The sequence below is a fragment of the Chiloscyllium punctatum genome, chromosome 8, assembly GCF_047496795.1.
Source record: "Chiloscyllium punctatum isolate Juve2018m chromosome 8, sChiPun1.3, whole genome shotgun sequence".
Classification (NCBI taxonomy): domain Eukaryota; kingdom Metazoa; phylum Chordata; class Chondrichthyes; order Orectolobiformes; family Hemiscylliidae; genus Chiloscyllium; species Chiloscyllium punctatum.
In genome coordinates, this window is record NC_092746.1 from 90,305,203 (window position 1) to 90,326,315 (window position 21,113).

The following is a 21,113-nucleotide window of genomic DNA, read 5'->3' on the forward strand; positions in this document are numbered from 1 at the left end:
TCTGACTGGAGTAGTTCTGTATTCATCTTAGCTGTTCACTACTAATGCTGTGTGATTTCATAGTTTGTGTCAGCCTGCCATGAGGTATTATGAGTTGTCAAAAGTATTGCTGAAGTTCATATGGACAACATCTACTTCGCTGACTTCATCATTCATCTTTGTCACTTCCTCAAGAAACAGTCAGTTTGAGGTATGACCTTCCCCACAACAAGCCATGATGCCTTTTGCTCATAAGATTTTTTTTTCCCCAAATGTGAGCAAACACTAACCCAATTATTTTCTCCAGTTGTTTCCCTATCACTGACGTAAGGCTCACTGGCCTGTAATTTACTGGATTATCCCTGTTGTCTAACTTAACCAAAGGAACAACAGAGGAATTGTCTCGGCCTCTGGGACCTCTCCTGTGACTAAACAGGGTACAAAGCTTTCATACAAGACCTCAGCAATTTCCTTTCTTGCCTCCTTCAGTAATCTGGGATGCAATTTAATATATCCTGGGCACCTTTCTACTGTAATGTTTTTCAAAACCCCCAACACCATCACCCTGTTTATTGACATGCTCTAGAATGTCAACACACCTCTTGCAAGGCTCGTCATCCATCATGTTGTTGTCCTTTGGCAATACTGATACCAAGTGTTTGTTAAGGATCTTGCCCATTTCCAATGGCTCCATGCATAAACTCCCTTCTTTGTGCTGGCATCTCTTGCCTTGCTGCTCTCTTGATTCTTGAGTATATATGAAATGCCTTGCAATGTTCCATAATCCTGTTTGCCAATAGACACCTCATAAACAAAGAATTGGAAGAGAGAAAAGGGATTAAGTTCTTCACTGCTATCTTTGTATCCTTCAAGGAGTCTGTCTGTCTTCAGTTTTCTGAACCTTGTATATGCCTCCTTTTTATTTTTGACTTATTTTCTCAGTTTCTGTTGTCATTCAAGATTCCTGAATCTTGGTATCCTCGTGTTTCATTTTCTAGTGCTAACCACTGTGCCACTCCAGTGCTGGTCCTGAATTGTAATCAACTGGTCTTTTAAAAGAAGTGTGCATATTTATGCTCAAGCAGCTATCCCCAAACTACATTCCACAGTTCCTACCTTCAATTATGATAGTTCGCCTTCCCTTAATTTTCTGCTTTTACCCGTGCAATACTCCAACCATAAGTAATTTAAAACTTGTGTTGGAGGGAATCCTGAGGGACAGGACGTACATGTATTTGGAAAGGCAAGGACTGATTCGGGATAGTCAACATGGCTTTGTACCTGGGAAATCATGTCTCACAAACTTGATTTGAGTGTTTTGCAGTAGAAACAAAGAGGATTAGTGAGGGCAGAGCAGTGGACATGATCTATATGGACTTCAGTAAGGCGTGTGACAAGGTTCCCCATGGGAGACTGGTTAGATCCCATGGAATACATGGAGAACTAGCCATTTGGATACAGAACTGGCTCAAAGGAAGAAGATAGAGGGTGGTGGTGGAGGGTTGTTGTTCAGACTGGAGGCCTGTGACCAGTGGAGTGCCACAAGGATCGGTGCTGGGCTCTCTATTTTTTGTCATTTCCATAAATGATTTGGATGCGAGCATAAGAAGTACAGTGAGTAAGTTTTGCAGATGACCCCAAAATTGGAGGCTGAGTGGACAGCAGAAAAGGATACCTCCGATGACAAAGAGATCTTGATCAGATAGGCCAGTGGGCCGAGGAGTGGTAGATGGAGTTTAATTTGGATAAATGCAAGGTATTGCATTTTGGAAAAGCAAATCTTAGCAGGACTTATGCACTTAATGGTAAGGTCCAAAGGAGTTTTGCTGAACAAAGAGGCCTTGAAGTGCAGGTTCATATTTGCTTGAAAGTGGAGTTGCAGGTGGATGGGATAGTGAAGGAGGCACTTTGTCTGCTTTCCTTTATTGGTCAGAGTATTGAGTACAGGAGTTGGGAGGTCATGTTGCGGATGTACAGGACATTGGTTAGGCCACTGCTGGAATATTTCATGCAATTCTGGTCTCCTTCCTATCAGAAAGATGTTATGCAACTTGAAAGGATTCAGAAAAGATTTACAAGGCTATTGCTGAGGTTGGAGGATTTCAGTTACAGGAAGAGGCTGACAAGGCTGGGGCTGTTTTTCCCTTCAGTCTTGAGGCTGAGGGGTGATCTTAGAGAGGTTTATAAAATCATGAGGGGCTTGGGAAGGTAAATCGACCAGGTCTCCTCTTTGGGGTGGGGAATTTCAGAACGAGAGGGCATAGGTTTAGAGCGAGAGGGGAAGGATACAAAAGAGACCTACGGGGCACCTTTTTCACACAGAAGGTGGGGACCTTTTTCACACAGAAGGTGGGGCGCGAATGGAATGAGCTGCTAGAGGAAGTGGTGGAGGCTGGTATAGTTACGACATTAAAAAGGCATCTTGATGCGTATATGAGTAGGAAGGGTTTCGAGGGATATGGGCCAGGTGCTGGACAATGAGACTAGATTAGGTTAGGATATCTGGTCAGTATGGATCAGTTGGACCAAAAGATTCTGTTTACGTGCTCTCCATCTGTGACCCAATGTCTGAAAGTGGACTGGTCATGATCAGCAAAGATGAGAAACAGTGGCAGATTTTTTTTTAAGGAAATAGTTCACTGCTCACGGCAAAGCCATACTACGTTGATTAGATTAGATTCCCTACAGTTTGGAAACAGGCCCTTCAGCCCAACCAGTCCACACCAACCCTCTGAAGAGTAACCCACCCAGACCCATTTCCCTCTGACTAATGCACCTAACACTATGGGCAATTTAGCATGGCCAATTCACCTGACCTGCACATCTTTGGACTGTGGGAGGAAACCGGAGCACCCGAAGGAAACCCACGCAGACGCCGAAACAATGTGCAAACTCGACACAGACAGTCGCCCGAGGCTGGAATTGAACCTGGGACCCTGGTGCTGTGAGACAGCAGTGCTAACCACTGAGCCACCGTGCCGCCCCACGGTTGAGTAAGAGGATTCTCAGTAAGTTGAGAACATTGTCAAACTGAAAGAAACAAACGTAGTGTTGAAAAGATTAGAGGTACACCAGAAGGTTGGTCAGGGTTGAGAAACCAAAAATAAGAGGGACAATAAACTTCAAGAGGAAACATGCAAGTAATATCAAGACCGACACCCTAAGCTGCTGTAGATGCGTAAAAGGGAAGTGAGAAGTCAGTGAACATAGAGAATGAGGCTGGGTAAGTGGATTTAGATTTGGGTTTAGAAGTGGCTTGCCCATAGAAGGCAGAGGGTAGTGGTGGAAGGGTGTTTTTCAGTCTGGAGGTCCGTGACCAGTTTCACAGTGATCCATACTGGGACCTCTGCTGTTTGTGGTACGCAGAACAACCCCAATTATCCAAATGAGACATGCGGCAAGTATTTTGTTCTGATAACTGAACTGATCTGATTGTAAACAAATGAAGCCATTCTGAACATAATTACATAAAAAAGCATATTTCCAGAGTTTTTATTTCATTCAATTGATAAAATATGGACAAAGGCTGGATATAGCTTAAAACTTAATGATATTTTACAAATAAAATCACTTTTTGGATAGTGTTTGACTGAAGTCTGTGAAATGTTTCCTCTATTTTATCCTGGTCCTCAACAGGAGCCGGCATCTTTGCGTTTGATGTCGTGCCGTCATCCAGACTAACCAAGGTTGTCCTGCCCTCCTGTGCGACTGCCGAGCCCTTAGAGAGACAGTGGCGCAAAATACAATGAGAACATGAGGGATTTATTTTTGCGGACTTTAGTCCTCTCCTCAACTTTTTTTTAATGGGGAGTGTCATGTTTTCCTCCTGTTTCCTCTGGTCAAGTTTTCCTCCTGTTTTATTTTTACGTGTGCTAACTCACTACGAATTGCTCTCCCCGTTTCAAAAAAAAGTTATTTGAAATTTTCTTGTCAGCTGAAAGATGTTGAACTACTTTTTCACGTAAATGATTTGGATGTGAGCCCAAGAGGTACAGTTAGTAAGTTTGCAGATGACACCAAAATTGGAGGTGTAGTGGACAGCGAAGAGGGTTACCTCAGATTACAACAGGATCTGGACCAGATGTGCCAACGGGCTGAGAAGTGGCAGATGGGGTTTAATTCAGATAAATGTGAGGTGCTGTATTTCAGAAAAGCAAATCTTAGCAGGACTTATACATTTAATGGTAAGGTCCTGGGGAGTGTTGCTGAACAAAGAGACCTTGGAGTGCAGGTTCATAGCTCCTTGAAAGTGGAGTCGCAGGTAGATAGGATAGTGAAGGAGGCATTTGGTATGTTTTCTTTTATCAATCAGAGTATTGCATACAGGAGTTGGGAGGTCATGTTGTGGCTGTACAGGACATTGGTTAGGCCACTGTTGGAATATTGCGTGCAATTCTGGTCTCCCCCCTATTGGAAAGATGTTGTGAAACTTGAAAGGGTTCAGAAAAGATTTACAAGGCAGTTGCCAGGGTTGGAGGATTTTTTGAGCTATAGGGAGAGGCTGAACAGGCTGGGGCTGTTTTCCCTGGAGCGTCGGAGGCTGAGGGGTGACCTTATCGAGGTTTACAAAATTATGAGGGGCATGGATAGGGTAAATAGACAAAGTCTTTTCCCTGGGGGAAGTTTAAAGATGTGAGGGCGAAATATTTTAGAGTAGTGGGGGTCTAGAATGTGCTTCCGAGAGTGCTGGTAGTGCCGGATATGATGGAGGTGTTTAAGAGACTAAGCACATGAATATGCAAGGAATGGAGGAATGTGGACCATGGGCAGGCAAAATGGGTTAGTTTAATTTGGCATCATGTTCAGCACAACATGGTGGGCTGAAGGGCCCATTCCTGTGCTGTTCCATGTTCTATCTGTTTGGAAATAATGGGAGTAGGAACTGGCAGAGGAGTTAGAATGATTGCATTGCATCAATCTCCATAACATTGCAAAATTCCTAAATATTCAAGGACCAAACGGAGGAGAGGAAATAAATGCAATGACCGTCACCGAAAGATAAAATGCTAGGGAAGTTAACAGGACGAAAGATGGAGAAGTTCCTTAGATCTGATGGGATGCATCCTGGGTTACAAAAGGAACTGGTTGCATAGATAGTGGATGCACTGGTCGTTAACCTCCAGGATTCCTTATATTCTGGAAAATTCTGAGGATTGGACTGCCACTGTCTGTTATTGGGAAAATGTTTGCGTCTATTAATAAGATGGAAAAGTGGACCATGTAAAAATACATGATATCGTCAAGCAGAGTCAGCATGACTTCATTAATACAATATCATGAATAATAAAGTTATATTCATTCTTTTGAGGGGGTAACAAGTGGTTTAGAAAAAGGGGAAAGTGGTGAATTAACATTTTCAGAAGACATTTAATTGAGTACCAGCCTTGGTAGTGGATTTAGTCCATTAGTATGTATCGAGGATTGCCAAACTAACAGAAGGCAGAGGTTCAAAAGGGTACTTTCAAGATGTCAACTTGTAACTTGTGGAGTGTCACAGGGATCAATACTGAAGGTCACAATTATGTACAATGACTTGAATGTAGAAAGTGAATTCACTGTAGCCAAGTTTGTGGGTAATCCAAAGATAGCTGGGAAAGCAAGTGGTAAGGGTGGAATGAAGAATCTACAAAACAATCTCTACAGGTTAAGTGAGTAGGCAAACACTTGGCAGATGGGATGAAATGTAGGAAAATGTGAGATTATGCGCTTTAGCAAGAAGAGTAGAGGAGCTTAATATTATTTGAATGGATAAAGTCTGGAAAGGGAGTTGGGGTTGTGATGCATGAATCACAAACAATGAGTATTTAAGTTCATCGGGAAATAGGAAAGGCAAATGGAGTGTTGACCTTTATTTCAGAGGAAATTGAATATAAAGATATGGAGCATTTTCTAAAACTATGCAAGTCATGGGTGAGAATACAGCTGGACAACTGAGAATAATCTTGGGTCTCGATTGAAGCAAAGATTTTGAGGCAGTTGAGAGGTGGTTCACTCAGCCTCTTATGGAGGGATTGTTCATGAGGAGAGATTCAGTAGATTTAGCTTGTATATGTGGGAACTTAGAATTCGATGCAACCTTATTAAAACATATAAGATAATTGGGAAACACGACCAGGCAGATTAGGAAAGATTGTTTGCCTTGTGAGAGAATAGAGGACCAGAGGAGACAATCTCAGAATGAGGGGTCACCCATTTTGATATGGATGGGAAGTTTCTTCTCTTTAAACAATGTAACTTAGCAAATTTGTACCATTCCAAAAAAATCTTATTTGAATTCCGTGCTTTTGTATCACTTTTATAATGTGCTGACTAGCACTAAACTGAAGATAACTTCTTTGCTTTGTGATTGTAATCTTGTAGAATTGAACTTTTTTTTGTTTTAATATATGACCTTGTGAACCTATTTTATGTGTATCTGAATTTCGATATTCATATATTCTTCAACTTAAATTTGACACTTGCTTTCCTGGATTGTGTAAGTTTTATTTCTCTTTCTGCAGTGTAAGTTATGCGTAGATGAGTATGATGCAACAGGAGCCATTTATCCAATTCTCATCTGTGCCAGCTACTTGGAATTTGAATACTCCAAATGTTTTCATTCTTTTCCCAACTCGATGCAGTATTTCATTGAAGTATTTATTTGGTTCCCTTGAAAGTTAGCATTAAAACAGTATTTTTCATTTCATCAGGCAATGGTTGTTTTTGCCTTGCATTTTCTTGCATTTTGCCTTGCATTGCTAATCACTTTAAATCCATGCCTTCCAGTTCTCAACTTTCACCACTAGAAATTTGTTTATTTCATTTACTCCATCTAAACCATAATGTTTTTAAAAATTTCCAATTAACCTCTGTTATGGAGAAAAGGTCTTAACTTTTCCAGTTGATTTATGAAACTCTCATTTCTGACCACTGCAACCATTTCAGTAACTCTGTCTAATGTCCAAAAATGGATTCCCAAATCAAAGTCATTAATAGATATCAACAACTATGATAGTGTGTGTACTGAACCCTGAAGAACATCATTGTGTACACTTCCAACAAGTTTGAATAATAGCCAGAACTTTTTTATCTTTTAGCCAGTTTTTTTTTCATTTCTAAACTGTTCAGCTTGTTAGCGAGATGGAATCCTAATTATGTGGTGTTTTGTCAAATGCCTTTGGAAAATTTGTATGCACAGCTCTTGCACTTCTCTCATTTGCCCCTTCTGTTAGCTAATCAAAAATTCAAGTCAACTTAGTTGAAAACAATTTGCCCTCAACACTTGTGCTGGCTCTCACTTGTTTGACCATTTTTGCTCAAGTGGCTATTATTTTCCCTTGGTTTATTGAGATTGTCCTCCGTAAAATCTCTTGCATGTTACTTTGCCATTCAAGGATGTTTTGATTATTTTTCTTTTTTAACTGTTATATTTCTGTACTGTGGTCTAGCCCCCCCTTCTTTCCTTTGCCAATATTCAGTCTGAGTCTTCTGTTCTCAGGTTGACACGTTTCAGTTGCCTTTTCTACATAATCTGATTTATCTGATTTCTAACTCCTCTCATCCAACCAACTGTATCACCTGCCTTTCAGCCCATGAAGCCTGTCTGGCCAAAGATACATAAAATCAACACGAGGGCCACAGCATTACATGTTACAACATTTCAACTGCTCATTGAAGTCCAAGGTTACCCACTTCAACTACTTTCCCAGGCAGTGCATCCCAGACCTTCACCATCCTTTGGGTGGAAAAAATGCTTCTTGAAATCCCGTCCAAACTTCCTGCTTTTGACCTTGAATTGATTTGCCTTGTAATTGACTGTTAAAAAATAATTGACCGTTCGACTAAGTGTTTACGGGATGTTCCCACATTGGAACAGTTAATTTGTTGCAGTTAACATATATAGAGGAATCTTCATTATCTGAATGAGATGGGCAGGCACTATTTCATTCGGATAATTGATTATTTGGTTAATTAATTCAATGCCTTTCCTCTGGTGCTCGGAGTTTTCTGTTAAGTGTGCTCCCCGTTCAGGAGACTAGGCAGCAGCACACTGCACCTGAGTCCATCGCCCCCACCCCTGCCCCCCAAAACCGTTTCTTCTCCCCGGATCCGGACCGGACACCAACAGTAAGACTGCTGCTGCCTTTGTGGGGGGTGAGTCTCCAAATTGTGCATGCGTGACACAGAGACACACACCAACTTTTTACTGCAATGTTTTGACATACTCCACCTTTGCCCTGTACAGGACAATGTTGGAGAGATTATGTGGGGAAGGGGTTTTTAGGGTATATCCCTGTGTAGAACTTCAGGGAAAGCGTGGGGAGGGAGGGAGAGAGAGAGAAAGAGAAGGTTTTTAATCATTGTAAACAAAAGACGCGATCGGTGTTGGAAACACCATCTTTGATGTAACGTTGCTATCGGGACCTTTAGATCACCTTCAGATAATCTGAAATTCAACTAATTGATATTTGGATAATCGAGGTTCCTCTGTATTTAGTATTTTGTCAACATTTCAAAAGAGTGACAGTTAATTGAATTCTTTTTGTCTGTATTTTAACTGTATTATTTTAAAAAATGGGTTTTATTTCAAGCCTGGTAATTTGGCTAATTGAATTGCATGTGGAACACAATTTAAAATTAAAACAAAATGAGGGTCTAGCTATCTTAATTTACTTTGAGGAGATTTGATCTAGTCTAAAACAGTCCGCATATGTAAATGCAACTGTCTTGAATGACATCATTCTGCTTATATTTTAATTGATTTAATGATCCATCTCTGACCTTTTATGGACGTTGTTAAATTAATTTTCCATGCAAATATCAATTTTTATCACTTATAAATATAAAATCACCTGTGATGCTAATGTTTCTTAATGAAGATCAAATTTGCATTTCTGCAACTTCTTAAAAATAAACCTCTAGTTTTCTAGAATCAAACTGGTAAAGACTCTATGCTTATCAGTCTGCAGTTCAGAATAACAATGCCAGTATTGCTGAAAAAGACACATTTTGTTGTGCACACTTGGCAAAAGCTTCAATTAGTACACGCTTGCAAAAACTAATGTCCAGCACCAAATGTAATTCCACAATCGCAGAAGATTTGTCAAATCATCCTGCGAAAATCAGAACCAATTTTAAGTTGCCAGTTAAACTCACATTTGGGTAATGCATTTGGGTGGACTGGAAGCTGCAAAAATATGCAGAGTGCTATTCTTTGCAGACAAAAAAAAACATGGATACACACTACTTTGATTTTTTTTAAAAAAAAGTTTCCCTTCATGGTTTAATGTTTGGAAATTATCTTGTTAAGTGCAAGATGTAAAGATTCAATTAAAAGAAATGAATTTTCAGCAGTGCTGAGGTTCTGTATGATAAAATGGTCATTTGTTTCGGAGCCCTTGTCCAGCTAATTCCAGATAAATTGAATGCGAGGAGGAAATGTTTGTAAGATTGGGTTCACAGTGACATTTGCTGAGTTAGAATTCCAAATTTGTTTTGAGTGGTTTGAGTGTTAAGTTCTTTTCCTCTTGAGATTCTTACACAATTGATGCAACTGTAAATGCCAACTTCTGTGAACAAGCAACCAAATTTATTTGTTGTTACAGTACAAGCCTTGGAGAAACCGTTAACACACCTCACAGGACTTGTGGCATCGTGGCAAAAGCTTTCTCTGAACAATGGAAACGGTCTTTCCTTTATACAGAATCTTTACATGACAATTAATGCTCGCAAGACAAGCCCCAGTCATCCCATCATAGTCACATGCCACTCAAGATATAATGCAGTGATCACCCCACCTCCAGAAATGATGTAATGCAAATCATTCCTTAATGGTCGAATCTGTTGCGAATGATTTGTTTTTTGTAACTATAGGGGAGTAGTCAAATTCCAACTGTAATGTTCTTATTGATTTCTGGATGAAAATGTAAATAATCCCTGAATGGCAAGGAAATGACCATGGAAACCTCCCACTTTCCACCTGGTAAGACAAAGATGCACTACCTTACCCCCAGGGTATTCAATTTCATACAGGTCAGTAGAGCAAATTAACTCTTTAATATCTCATTGCCTCCTTTTATCATTCCATGATAACCACCTAGATTGCACTACCATCTTCAGAAGAATCTTACTACCAGTCCTTAAGTTATTGACACACGACATGCAATTATAACATCAGAAATTACTAGTCCATGCCTTAGATAGTATCTTCCCACATGGGGGGAAAAAAAAAAGAGTTCATTGATAAAGTTCTTAAATCCACGGTACTTAGTGACTATTCCACCGCCTCCAGGTTGAATGGAAATGAGCCAGTTATCCAAAATGTCCTTCAGTGAAGTCCACTCTGAAATCAAAATTTAGTCTGTCCTTGCACACCACTGTTTTCTTGGATAAGGGCAGGTAAGTACTTAACAGAACTGATGAGACTTCCATCCTTGCTGAGATGCTTTAAGCTGAGGATATGAGTGCACCAGACCCTGCTACTGCAGCAGCAAGAGGCCAGATGAATACAGCATTCTTAGCTAGTTCTGCTCCTGCTCTGCTGTCTAATATAACGCAGCTAACTGGATTATGTTAGCTTGATCAGTGGACCATCATATCCCTTCAATGAACGAAAGACAAGGGAAAGCTCACATGGTTTAATGTGCACAGGAAAGCCACTGACAAAAAGTATACCGACCTCCTCTTAACCATTGTTCGCTTCTTCACTTTTCCTGCTCGTGACTGGGGAGCTGATTGTATCCGTTGGATCAGGTTGTGGAGGCTTGGGCAGTGGTCCGAAGGCGGACTTTACATGTGAATGGAGAAACTCCAGAGACAATGTTAGCTGCTGAAAGTATCTTTGCATTTCCTCTCTCATTCCTTTCTTGCCTAGGTGGATATCAGTATGAAGACAGTCACCTATTTAACTAATCTAAATTGTGTCTGTCAATTTAAAGATTCTCAATCGTCTTGAAGTCTCGTACTGGCGTCACTATTTATGACGTTATTTACCTTTATCCATGAACTTCTAAATTGTACTGTTAAAACAATTGTCATTTATAACAACTATCAAAAGTCCTAAAGTCAAACTATGAGGGGACCCATTTCAGTTTATTCAAAAATTATTTTCCTTTAACAAATTAATACTTGGCTAGTATGTAAGCTATCAGGAAAAGTATTTCAAAAATCTGGAACACAAAGAAAACAACAAAAATGTTTCCTGTGCTTTTATCAATTCAAGAGGCAGGTTCAGTTCAGATTTAAATCTCAAATGTTCGTGGGAAACAAATACAAAACATATGAAAATATGCTCTTCAAATGAAACTTCCCAAGTAAAACAGTTGGAATTACTGTCGCACCTTTGGTCGCGATCAACATTCTTTAAATTTGCATTGTGAAGGGGGCCAATGAAGTCTTAACAGTAATTGATACTTGAAACAGCTCAGCCTCAAGTTCTATTATCCTCTTAAAATCTTAACAAAAACATCAAAGTTAAAATGCACTCTTCTTTTTGTGAAAACTCTGCATTAAGAACAAAGCAACAAAGGCATTTTTAATACAATACTCTCATGTGGCGAAAACATGACCACTGACAAGTTTTTTTGAAACAGGTGTAGAATTTTGAACAAATCGGGCTCAAGTCACTCAAAGCACTTAAGGTGACAAGTTTGATCATTTTCTAAAAGTCCTAATGGTGTATAATTTTAATGTAAAAACAAAATCTACCCTATTACATAGCCCTGAAAACACATTACTTGAATCAAGATCTCAATTCAAGGCAAAAGAGTAACTTAAAAGGATTTTCTGAACCAGTGTTCTAAGAAGCCAAGATATTTAAATATCAAACACTCTCCGCGTAGCACAATTTATAGTGCAACCCCTGCTATTAGTGCAACCCTAATTTCAGTGTTGCGCATTTATTTCGTATCCTCTCAATGAAATTAGACTTATAAAAATAAAATACCTGGATGTAGGTTTGCTTGTTGACCTGGAAGGTTCAGTTTCAGACATTACATCACCATACTAGTAACATCATCAGTGAGCCACCAGATGAAGAACTGGTAGTATGGCCTGCTTTTTATTTGTTAGTTTCCTTGGGTTGGTGACATCATTTCCGGTGGTAATGTCATTTCCTGTTCTTTTTCCCAGGGGGTGATAAATGGGATCCAAGTCTGTGTTTGTTGATAGAGTCCAGATGGAATGCCATGCTTCTAGGAGAATGAACAAGTGCAAACCCTGAGAGCAAACCATATCGTGCCGCAATCATGCCATCCCCTTTCCCCCAGAACAAAGAATTGCAAAATCGAGTTTACAGCCCAAAAACTGAGACTCTCACAGCCAAAGCTTCTCTGGCAGTCAATGCACTTGACTGTCAGTATCCAAGCAGACCGGCTTCAATTTCTCCCCCTTTTCCCAGTGATGCCATTTTGTCCTAAAAGTACTTGTAAGGGGAGGTGTGGAGGATAAAGGCAATCACTTTAAGATGTACCATATTTTGTTTAGATATTTTTCCTTGAAGTTCCTGATTTCTAACTTTTTTTGAGCCTCAAACCTCCCCACTAGAGGACTTCAACTCCTTTTTACTGAGAGTGCTTTAAAACTCCTTTTTCCCTTTACTTCTCATGTGGACTCTAACCCCACATTAACCCTTTTAAAATCCAGCTTTGTGCAAAGTGACTCGGTGTGTATGTGTGAGAGTTAGTTCAAAGATTCCATCACCACCGAGTCCCAGGAGACCAGGGTTCGACTGAGTATTAAGTTCAGAAGAGAGATCAAGGTGAAGCTAACCTTGTGGGCCCATCTGTCTCATGCACCTGGCACTCAGTCGATCACTTAATCACTGCACCTGGAACCTCTGTATGTTGGAATCCCACCGCTGCCACCATATGTTAAGTTCTTTTCCTCTTGAGATAGCGCATACAAGGTGCTACTGCCAATGCCAACTTCTGTGAACAAGCATCCAAATTTACTAAACACAGAACAGTACAAGCTTTGGAGGAAACTTTAACACGCCTCATAGGTTCGTGGAAAAAGCTGTCTCTGAATAAAAGTAACGGTCTTTCATTTATACAAAATCTTTACATCACTGTTCGTAATATCAATAAGACCCTCATAGTCACATGCCACTCAAGATATCATGCAGTGACCACCCCACCTCCAAAAACAGTGTAATGCAAATTATCCCTTAATGGCTAAATTGGTTGCGAATCATTTTTTTTGTAGCTATAGGGGAGTGGCCAAACTTCAACTGTAATGTTCTAACTGATTTCTGGATGAAAATGTAAATCATCCCTGAATGGTAAGGAAATAGCCATGTAAACCTCCCACATTCCACCTGTAAGACACAGACGCACCTCCTTACCAATGGGGCATTCAATTTCTTGAAGGTCAGAAGAGCAAATTAACTCTTTAATTATAAAACATAGAACAATACAGTGCAGAACAGGCCCTTTGGCGCTTGATGTTGTGCCAACCTGTGAACTAAGCCCATCCCCCTACACTATCCGTCATCATCCATGGGCTTACCCAAGGATTGTTTAAATCTCCCTAATGTGGCTGAGTTAACTACATTGGTAGGCAGGGCATTCCACACCCTTACCACTCTGAGTAAAGAACCTGCCTCTGACATCTGTCTTCAATCTCTCACCCCTCAATTTGTAACTACGCCCCCTAATACAAGCTTACTTCATCATCCTAGGAAAAAGGCTTTGACTGTCTACTCTATCTAATCCTATGATCATCTTGTATGTCTCTATCAAATCCCTTCTTTGTCTTCTTACTTCCATTAAGAACAGACCCAAGAGTTTCGGTCTTTGCTCATAAGACCTTCCCTCCAGACTAGGCAATATTCTGGTAAATCTCCTCTGCACCTTCTCCAATGCTTTCACAAATTTCCTGTACTGGGGCGACCAGAACTGTACATCATATTTCAAGTGTGGCTGCACCAGTGTTTTGTATAGTTGCAGCATGACAATACGGCTCCAGATCTCAATCCCTCTTTCAATAAAACCGAACACCCCATATGCCGCCTTGCCACCCAGGTTGATAGGGCTGTTAACTTCATAGATCTATGTGAATGGATTCCAAGATCCCTCTGCACATCCATACTACCAAGAATCTTTGTATTGACCCAGTATTCTGCCTTCCTGTTATCCTTCCCAAAGTGAATCACCTCCCATTTATCTCCATTGAACTCCAGTTGCCACCTCTCTACCCAATTCTGTAGGTTATCCAAGACACCCGGCAACCAGCAATATTCTTCCACACTGCCCACTACTCCATTGACTTTAGTGTCATCTGTAAACTTAGTAACTCATCCATCTGTGCCTGCGTCCAAGTCATTTATAAAAATGACGGTGACCCCAAAACCGATCCTTGTGGCACAACACTAGTAACCGGACTCCAGGCTGAATATTTTCCATCAACCACTACTCGCTGCCGCCTTAGAGAAAGTCAATTTCTAATCCAAACTGCTGAATCGCACTCAATCCCATGCCTCTGCATTTTCTCCAACAGCATGCAATGTGGACCCTTTATCAAAGGCTTTATTGAAGTCTGTGTGTACCCTGTTATTTGCCCTACCCTCATCCACACGCTTTGTCACCTTCTCAAAAAACTCAATGAGGTTTGTGAGATGTGACCTGCCCTTGAAGAAACCATGTTGAGTATCTGCAATCAAATTGTTGGTTGCAAGATGATGATAAATCCTGGATCTTATAATCTTTTCCGAAACATTTCCTACAACAGAAGTAAGGCTCACTGGTCTATAATTACCTGGGTCATCTCTACTGCCCTTCTTGTGCAAGGGCACAACATTTGCATCTCATGAGTAAAGATAGAGTGGCATCTGTGATGACGGTGTGGAAGACCTCCACTAGCATAGGCTTCAAGGTATTGATTGAAGTCTTCTGAAGCAGCCTCTTGGGATTTGTTAAACCAAAACGTTGTACCCAACTTTCTACCTCATAATTTGCTAAATTGAACCAGGCTTCATTCACCGTAAAATTCTTGCAAAGAAATGGCAGGATCTGACAAAAGCAGATTGTGAAACCATGTTCTGATGAGCAAAACCAGTTGGTGGAAACTACTGAATTGCCTTCCCAGTCTTTCCCTCCATCCATAATGTCCTTTTTTTTCTGTCTCAGTGTATGTTTGTAGTAATGAGTTTGAGAACGTTGGTTTGAGTTTTGACTGATTAGTCACATGTTAGTTCTTCATAATTGTTTGTCATTGGAGATGATTTATCTGTAACAAATAGTAATTCTTGTTAAGTACAGAAATCTGGTCTCTGCATTCTGTCAATCTTTGGTCCAGTCAAAATGTAAATTGGGAATTCTGATTTGTAATCTTTATCTTCTGTGACAACTTTAAGTAAGGAATGGAAGAGCGTGATTTCCAACGCACTGCCCTAATGAAGCACAACACCAAGGAGAGTGAACAAATGTGGTTAATATCAGATGAAGCCCAAAATTTGAACGCCCCCTGTCATCTGTTACTGAACAGCATGAATTTTAGACTTTAAAGTTTAAAGTTAATAAGTGGCAGAGAATAGAAAATTTTGTCACTACCTCAATTATTTATGAATTTGTGTCACCTTGTGATATTGTTGGACATTTTAACTTGCTCATGTTATAATATTCTGTAAATCAGTTTGAATTGTCCCTTGTCCTATCAATCTCCAGAATATTTCATTGCAAGTTCAATTATTCATATATGGATACAGGGTAATCAATTCATATGTTTGAATTAAACGTTGATATTCGGTGAATTTAGATTTTAAAATATTTGAATTAGCCTGTTCAAACATGTTATGACATATAATCATGAGGGGCATGGATGGGGTAAATAGCCAAGGTCTTTTCCCCAGGATGGGGAGGGTCCAGAACTAGAGGGCATATGTATAAGACCATAAGACATAGGAGTGGAAGTAAGGCCATTCGGCCCATCGAGTCCACTCTGCCATTCAATCATGGCTGATGCGCATTTCAGCTCCACTTACCAGCGTTCTCCCCGTAGCCCTTAATTCCTCTAGACAACAAGAATCTATCAATCTCGGCCTTGAAGACATTTAGCGTCCCGGCTTCCACTGCACTCCGTGGCAATGAATTCCACAGGCCCACCACTCTCTGGCTGAAGAAATGTCTCCGCATTTCTGTTCTGAAATGACCCCCTCTAATTCTAAGGCTGTGTCCACGGGTCCTAGTCTCCTCGTCTAACAGAAATAATTTCTTAGCATCCACCTTTTCCAAGCCATGTATTATTTTGTACGTCTCTATTAAGTCTCCCCTTAATCTTCTAAACTCCAACGAATACAGTCCCAGTATCCTCAGCCGTTCCTCATATGCTAGACCTGTTATTCCAGGGATCATCCGTGTGAATCTCCGCTGGACACGTTCCAGTGCCAGTATGTCCTTCCTGAGGTGTGGGGACCAAAATTGGACACAATACTCCAAATGGGGCCTAACCAGAGCTTTATAAAGTCTTAGTAGTACATCTCTGCTTTTATATTCCAACCCTCTTGAGATAAGAGACAACATTGCATTCGCTTTCTTAATCACAGATTCCACCTGCATGTTTACCTTAAGAGAATCCTCGACTAGCACTCCCAGATCCCTTTGTGTTTTGGCTTTATTAATTTTCTCACCATTTAGAAAGTAGTCCATGCTTTTATTCTTTTTGCCAAAGTGCAAGACCTCGCACTTGCTCACGTTAAATTCCATCAGCCATTTCCTGGACCACTCTCCCAAGGTGAGGGGAAAGATTTAAAACTGACATAAGCGGCAACGTTTTCACACAGAGGGTAGTGCACGTGTGGAATCTGCTGCCAGAGGAACATGTGGAGGCTGGTGCAATTATGACATTTTTTAATAGGCATTTGGATGGGTATATGAAAAGGAAGGGTTTGGACAGCTATGGACCAAGTGCACATAAAGGGAACTTGATTAATGAAGGATATCTGGTCGGTATTGACAATGAGGACCGAAGGGTCTGTTTCTATGCTGTACAGCTCCATGACTATTTTAAAATACTCTGTGCCTTGCAATCATCTTGGTTGAAACAGCAGAACAATAAGGTTCATTTGACCAAAGGTTCAGTGCTGGTTTTGATTTGAAATATATGCAAATGTTGCAACTTCAGGTTATTTCATTTCTTTATCCTGGTGGAACTTTATACAAGTTTGAGAGTGTGGTACTGGAAATGCACAGCAGCTCAGGCAGCATCCAAGGAGCAGGAAAATCGACTTTTTGGACATCGGCCCTTCATCAGGAAAGAAAGGGTTTATGTCTGAAAAGTCGATTCTCCTGTCCTCGGATGCTGCCTGACCTGCTGTGCTTTTCCAGCAGCAATCACTTGACTCTGATCAGCATCTGCAGTCCTCACTTTCTCTGAGAAACTTTAAAAGTCCACAAGGCTGGTGGAGCAGGAGAAAGCAGCAATGAATTTTGAAGGTTTTGTTAGTTTGATTCACCTTTCGAAGTGAGGAAGGCACTCGGAAATAGGTTCTGATTTTGAGTAAATATATTTCATGCTGAGCCTTTCTTTCAAGAAAATATACTGGAGATCATAGTGGGTCAACAGCATCTATCCTTTTGGAAGGTGGCATCATCCAAACAGATGCAACATAGGTGAAGGGGCTGGGAGAACGGGGTGGAGTCCTTGCAGGATGTGGGGTATAACGAGGTGTAGTGAAGGGACTATGGGAGTCAGTGGATGGCAATGGACAGTTTATTTGCTGAAATGGAGACAGAATCGTAGAATCCCTAGTGTGGAAAACAGGCCCTTCGGTCCAACAAGTCCACACTGATCCTCTGAAGAGTAACCCACCCAGACCTATTTCCCCAACCTCTTTATCTTATATTTACCTCTGATTAGTGCACCCATACTACAATCCCTGAACACATGTGGGCAATTTGGCATGGCCAATTCATCTAATCTGCACATTTTTGGGTTGTGGGAAGAAACCCATGCAGACACGGGGCAAATTTGCAAACTCCACACTGACGATTTCCTGAGGTTGGAATCAAAGTTGGGTCCCTGGCGCTGTGAGGCAGCAGTGCTAACTACTGTGCCACCATGTTGGCAATGGACAAAGTGCAATTTATCGAGGGGTGGAATTGGAGCTCGTGGAAATTCATACTCACACCAGGACCTTGAAAGCTATTCAATTTTCCACCCCTTGACTTGGTTCATTTCCACGCTTTACACCAGCTCTGATGAAAAGTCACCTAGACTCAAAACTTGCTCTTTCTCTATGGAATAGTCTGACCCACTGTAATCTTCAGATGTGTTGTCTTCATTACAGATTCCAGCATCTGCAGTAATTTGTTCCTACATTGACCAAGTCTTTCTGTTTTGCTGAATTACCTACTTTCAAAGTGCCAAAACGTCATTTATTTTCTGAGTACTTTCAAAAGACTTTGCTTCTTGAGGTGAAATGAACAAATTTGTGTCATGCCTAGGAATTGGACTTTTGCAGATAGCTTGTGTTGACTAGTTTCATGCTTTTCAGAGGAACCCGTGCTCATTCTGCCTTTTCAGTTCAAGTCTAATTCGACAAGATTAATTGAGTTTACTTTGTTTTGGATTAGTAGCATTTCAAAATCATCCTTTACCTGAAACCTAAGTGGCATTGCTAATTTAAAAGATAAACAGAGAGAGATTTGAGCTGACTCAGTGCTTCATTCAAATATTGTGTTATGTCACTGCTTGTTGATGCGCGGGAGAATTGTGCTTTGCCTTGCCTCTTTGGCAGTGCTTACCGTAGGATCCTGTCTCACTCTTCACATGTTTACTATTGCCTGTTCTTCTTTGTGTTGCCTCATGCATGTAATTTTATCAAATTAATCTAAATGACTGGTGTGAATCTCTAAGAATGGTTAAGCTTCCACTTCATCCTGTTTTCTCTAATCTGCTAAATTTGCATTTTAGCAAGATGTTTCCGTGTTCCACTAGACATCTCTTAATAGATAAGCCCTTCCTGTTAACTATTGCCTTCAATTGCCATACCAGTTTTCTGATCTGAATCAAGCCAGTGATTCAATGAGCTTTGCACTGGCTTCGATTTTGCATCTTAGGAAATGCCTTTTAAAAATGAGTCAGTTGATCCTGCAAATATTTAGACCCTTAAAAGAACTGTTCGAGGCTTTGAGGTGTGACTTATATGTAAAGTTATAACTGCTGCATAGTGCATGATGGTTAAACACTCATTTATGCTGTGCAACACATTGCTTTTGATGGCACTTTCGCGCTAAGCATTACATTATCTGCCTTGTACTCGATTTTGTTGCATGGCTTTTGAAAGTACATTGGCTAAGTTGCAAAGAATGACTTATTTCTTGGTTGCAATATACAGAGAGCTGACTACATCCTGAATAGACTTTTGGAAAGGACTGTAATCTAGGTCTTTGTTTTACATTCTTATTCTCTTTTCAGCCTTGGTATTTTGTAAGATGGTTGTGCATTAGATGCAAGGGTTGAGACCTCTATTTTGGTGATGCATTTTTTAAGATGATTTTTAATGGCTTATTCAAGAATGAAAACAGGATTTTCATTTCAAAAGAACTAATGCATAAGTTGGAATACAGACTCCAAGTTGAGAACATTAATCACCTGCTAGAATTATTGGGTTACAGTCTGTTGATTCAGAATTTAATACAAGAGATCTTCGAATTTTACTTGATCTATTGTGAACAGTTTACATGTTACCATTGCATAGCACAAGTTTAAGGAAGCACTTTCCTTTTATCTTGCAGTCCTTACAGCGGCTGTCACGCAAGCTTCCTTACAGTCTATGCTTCATAAGCTCCTCACGGCTGGACCATCAGCTTTAAGCATCACTACTCTGCTTTCCCAAGCTGCACAGTTGTCTTCTCAGGGTAAGGTTAAAATAAGTATGTACTTTTGCTTTTCTGTTAGTATTTATTTAAAAATTGCAATGCCTCCGTGTCCAAACCCTTTGGTTCAGAATGTTGTTGCATATTATGGAATGCATTGTTGTGCTCACTTTCTTTGTGCCTATCCAGTTTGAGGGCTGTTAGGATTTGGAGGTGATCATTTTTCTCCTCATGCCAATAATGGAAGGCCTTAACTGCAGCATTTACCAGCTAGATGAGGAACATACCTATACTTTTGGCAGTCAAATATTTGCTGTACAAATATTTTGGTGAGAAGTTTGTTAAATGCTTGTTTAAACTTTGTGTTCCTAGTACACTACCATTCCCAGTATTTAATTCATGATTATTTACATTTTTAAAAAGTTGTCCTGAAATTCTGTCTTGATTATATGTGTGACTGAGTCCTTTTGCTGTTTACATTATCCTTTGCAATCATTCACTTGACCGTTCTGAAAGATAATCAGTAATTTAACGCAGGGACCATTTGAAACTGGTACTTCATAAATTGTCTTGGAAAAAGACTGAACCAAATCTGAAAGCTTGAATTTATTCTTGAAAATTGACATCAACTTGGATCAGTAATGCTCCTTTCTTTGACTCGATAGCCATGCACTTCGAATAACAAGTAATCAGCAAAGCTAATAGAGCAGGAATCTTCACATAAGTTCAGACCTGCTTAGCAGTGCAGACAAGGTTACTTTGTGCAATTCCATTCTAAAGCATGTCAAAAATATTGCTTTCTTCCAGTGCGCTGACAGTTGCCTAACAGATTTCATTCAGCTCTTTAAAGGTCAAAGTTCATATTGATCAGCAACAACAGAAGTATACTGTCTCCAACTTTTATGTTGGCATGAAAAGTCTTCACCATAAGCATTAAAACTGGGATTTGTGCTTTCCTTGTCCTTGATTAACACTGTCCTGTCATCTTTGCTCTCTACTTTTGTTCAATTGCTGAGTTAGTTATTTGCTGCATTGCTCTTCATCATAGATTGAGTTATGGGTGACCAATGTGCTTCAACTTTAAATCGCACTTCAAAAATCTTTTTTCTTTACATCATTAATTGCAGTCATCATATCAAATAACTCTTTTCCTAGTTGGTCTCGTCTGACGTGTTATTTTTGTCAAAGTTTGTGTTTCTGAATGGCATTCGAGATTATCACTGACTAGAAAACTAAAGCTAAGCAGAGCACCAGTTTTACCTCTAGCTAGAATTTTAATATTTATGAATATGTATTTTATAATACTATTGGAGTACATTACTATTTGATTTACAGATACTC

General features: G+C 40.1%; 1 protein-coding gene across 9 annotated transcripts in view; it reads left to right on the plus strand.

Moving 5' to 3' along the window:
* The window catches only part of waca (WW domain containing adaptor with coiled-coil a), a 129,614-nt gene that overhangs the window by 65,929 nt on the left and 42,572 nt on the right, over positions 1-21,113 (plus strand). For all 9 annotated transcript variants that reach the window (XM_072576038.1, XM_072576041.1, XM_072576043.1 and 6 more), the window contains one exon: positions 19,692-19,814. In XM_072576038.1, the coding sequence (XP_072432139.1) occupies positions 19,692-19,814 (123 nt within the window). The remainder of the gene's footprint in view (positions 1-19,691; positions 19,815-21,113) is intronic.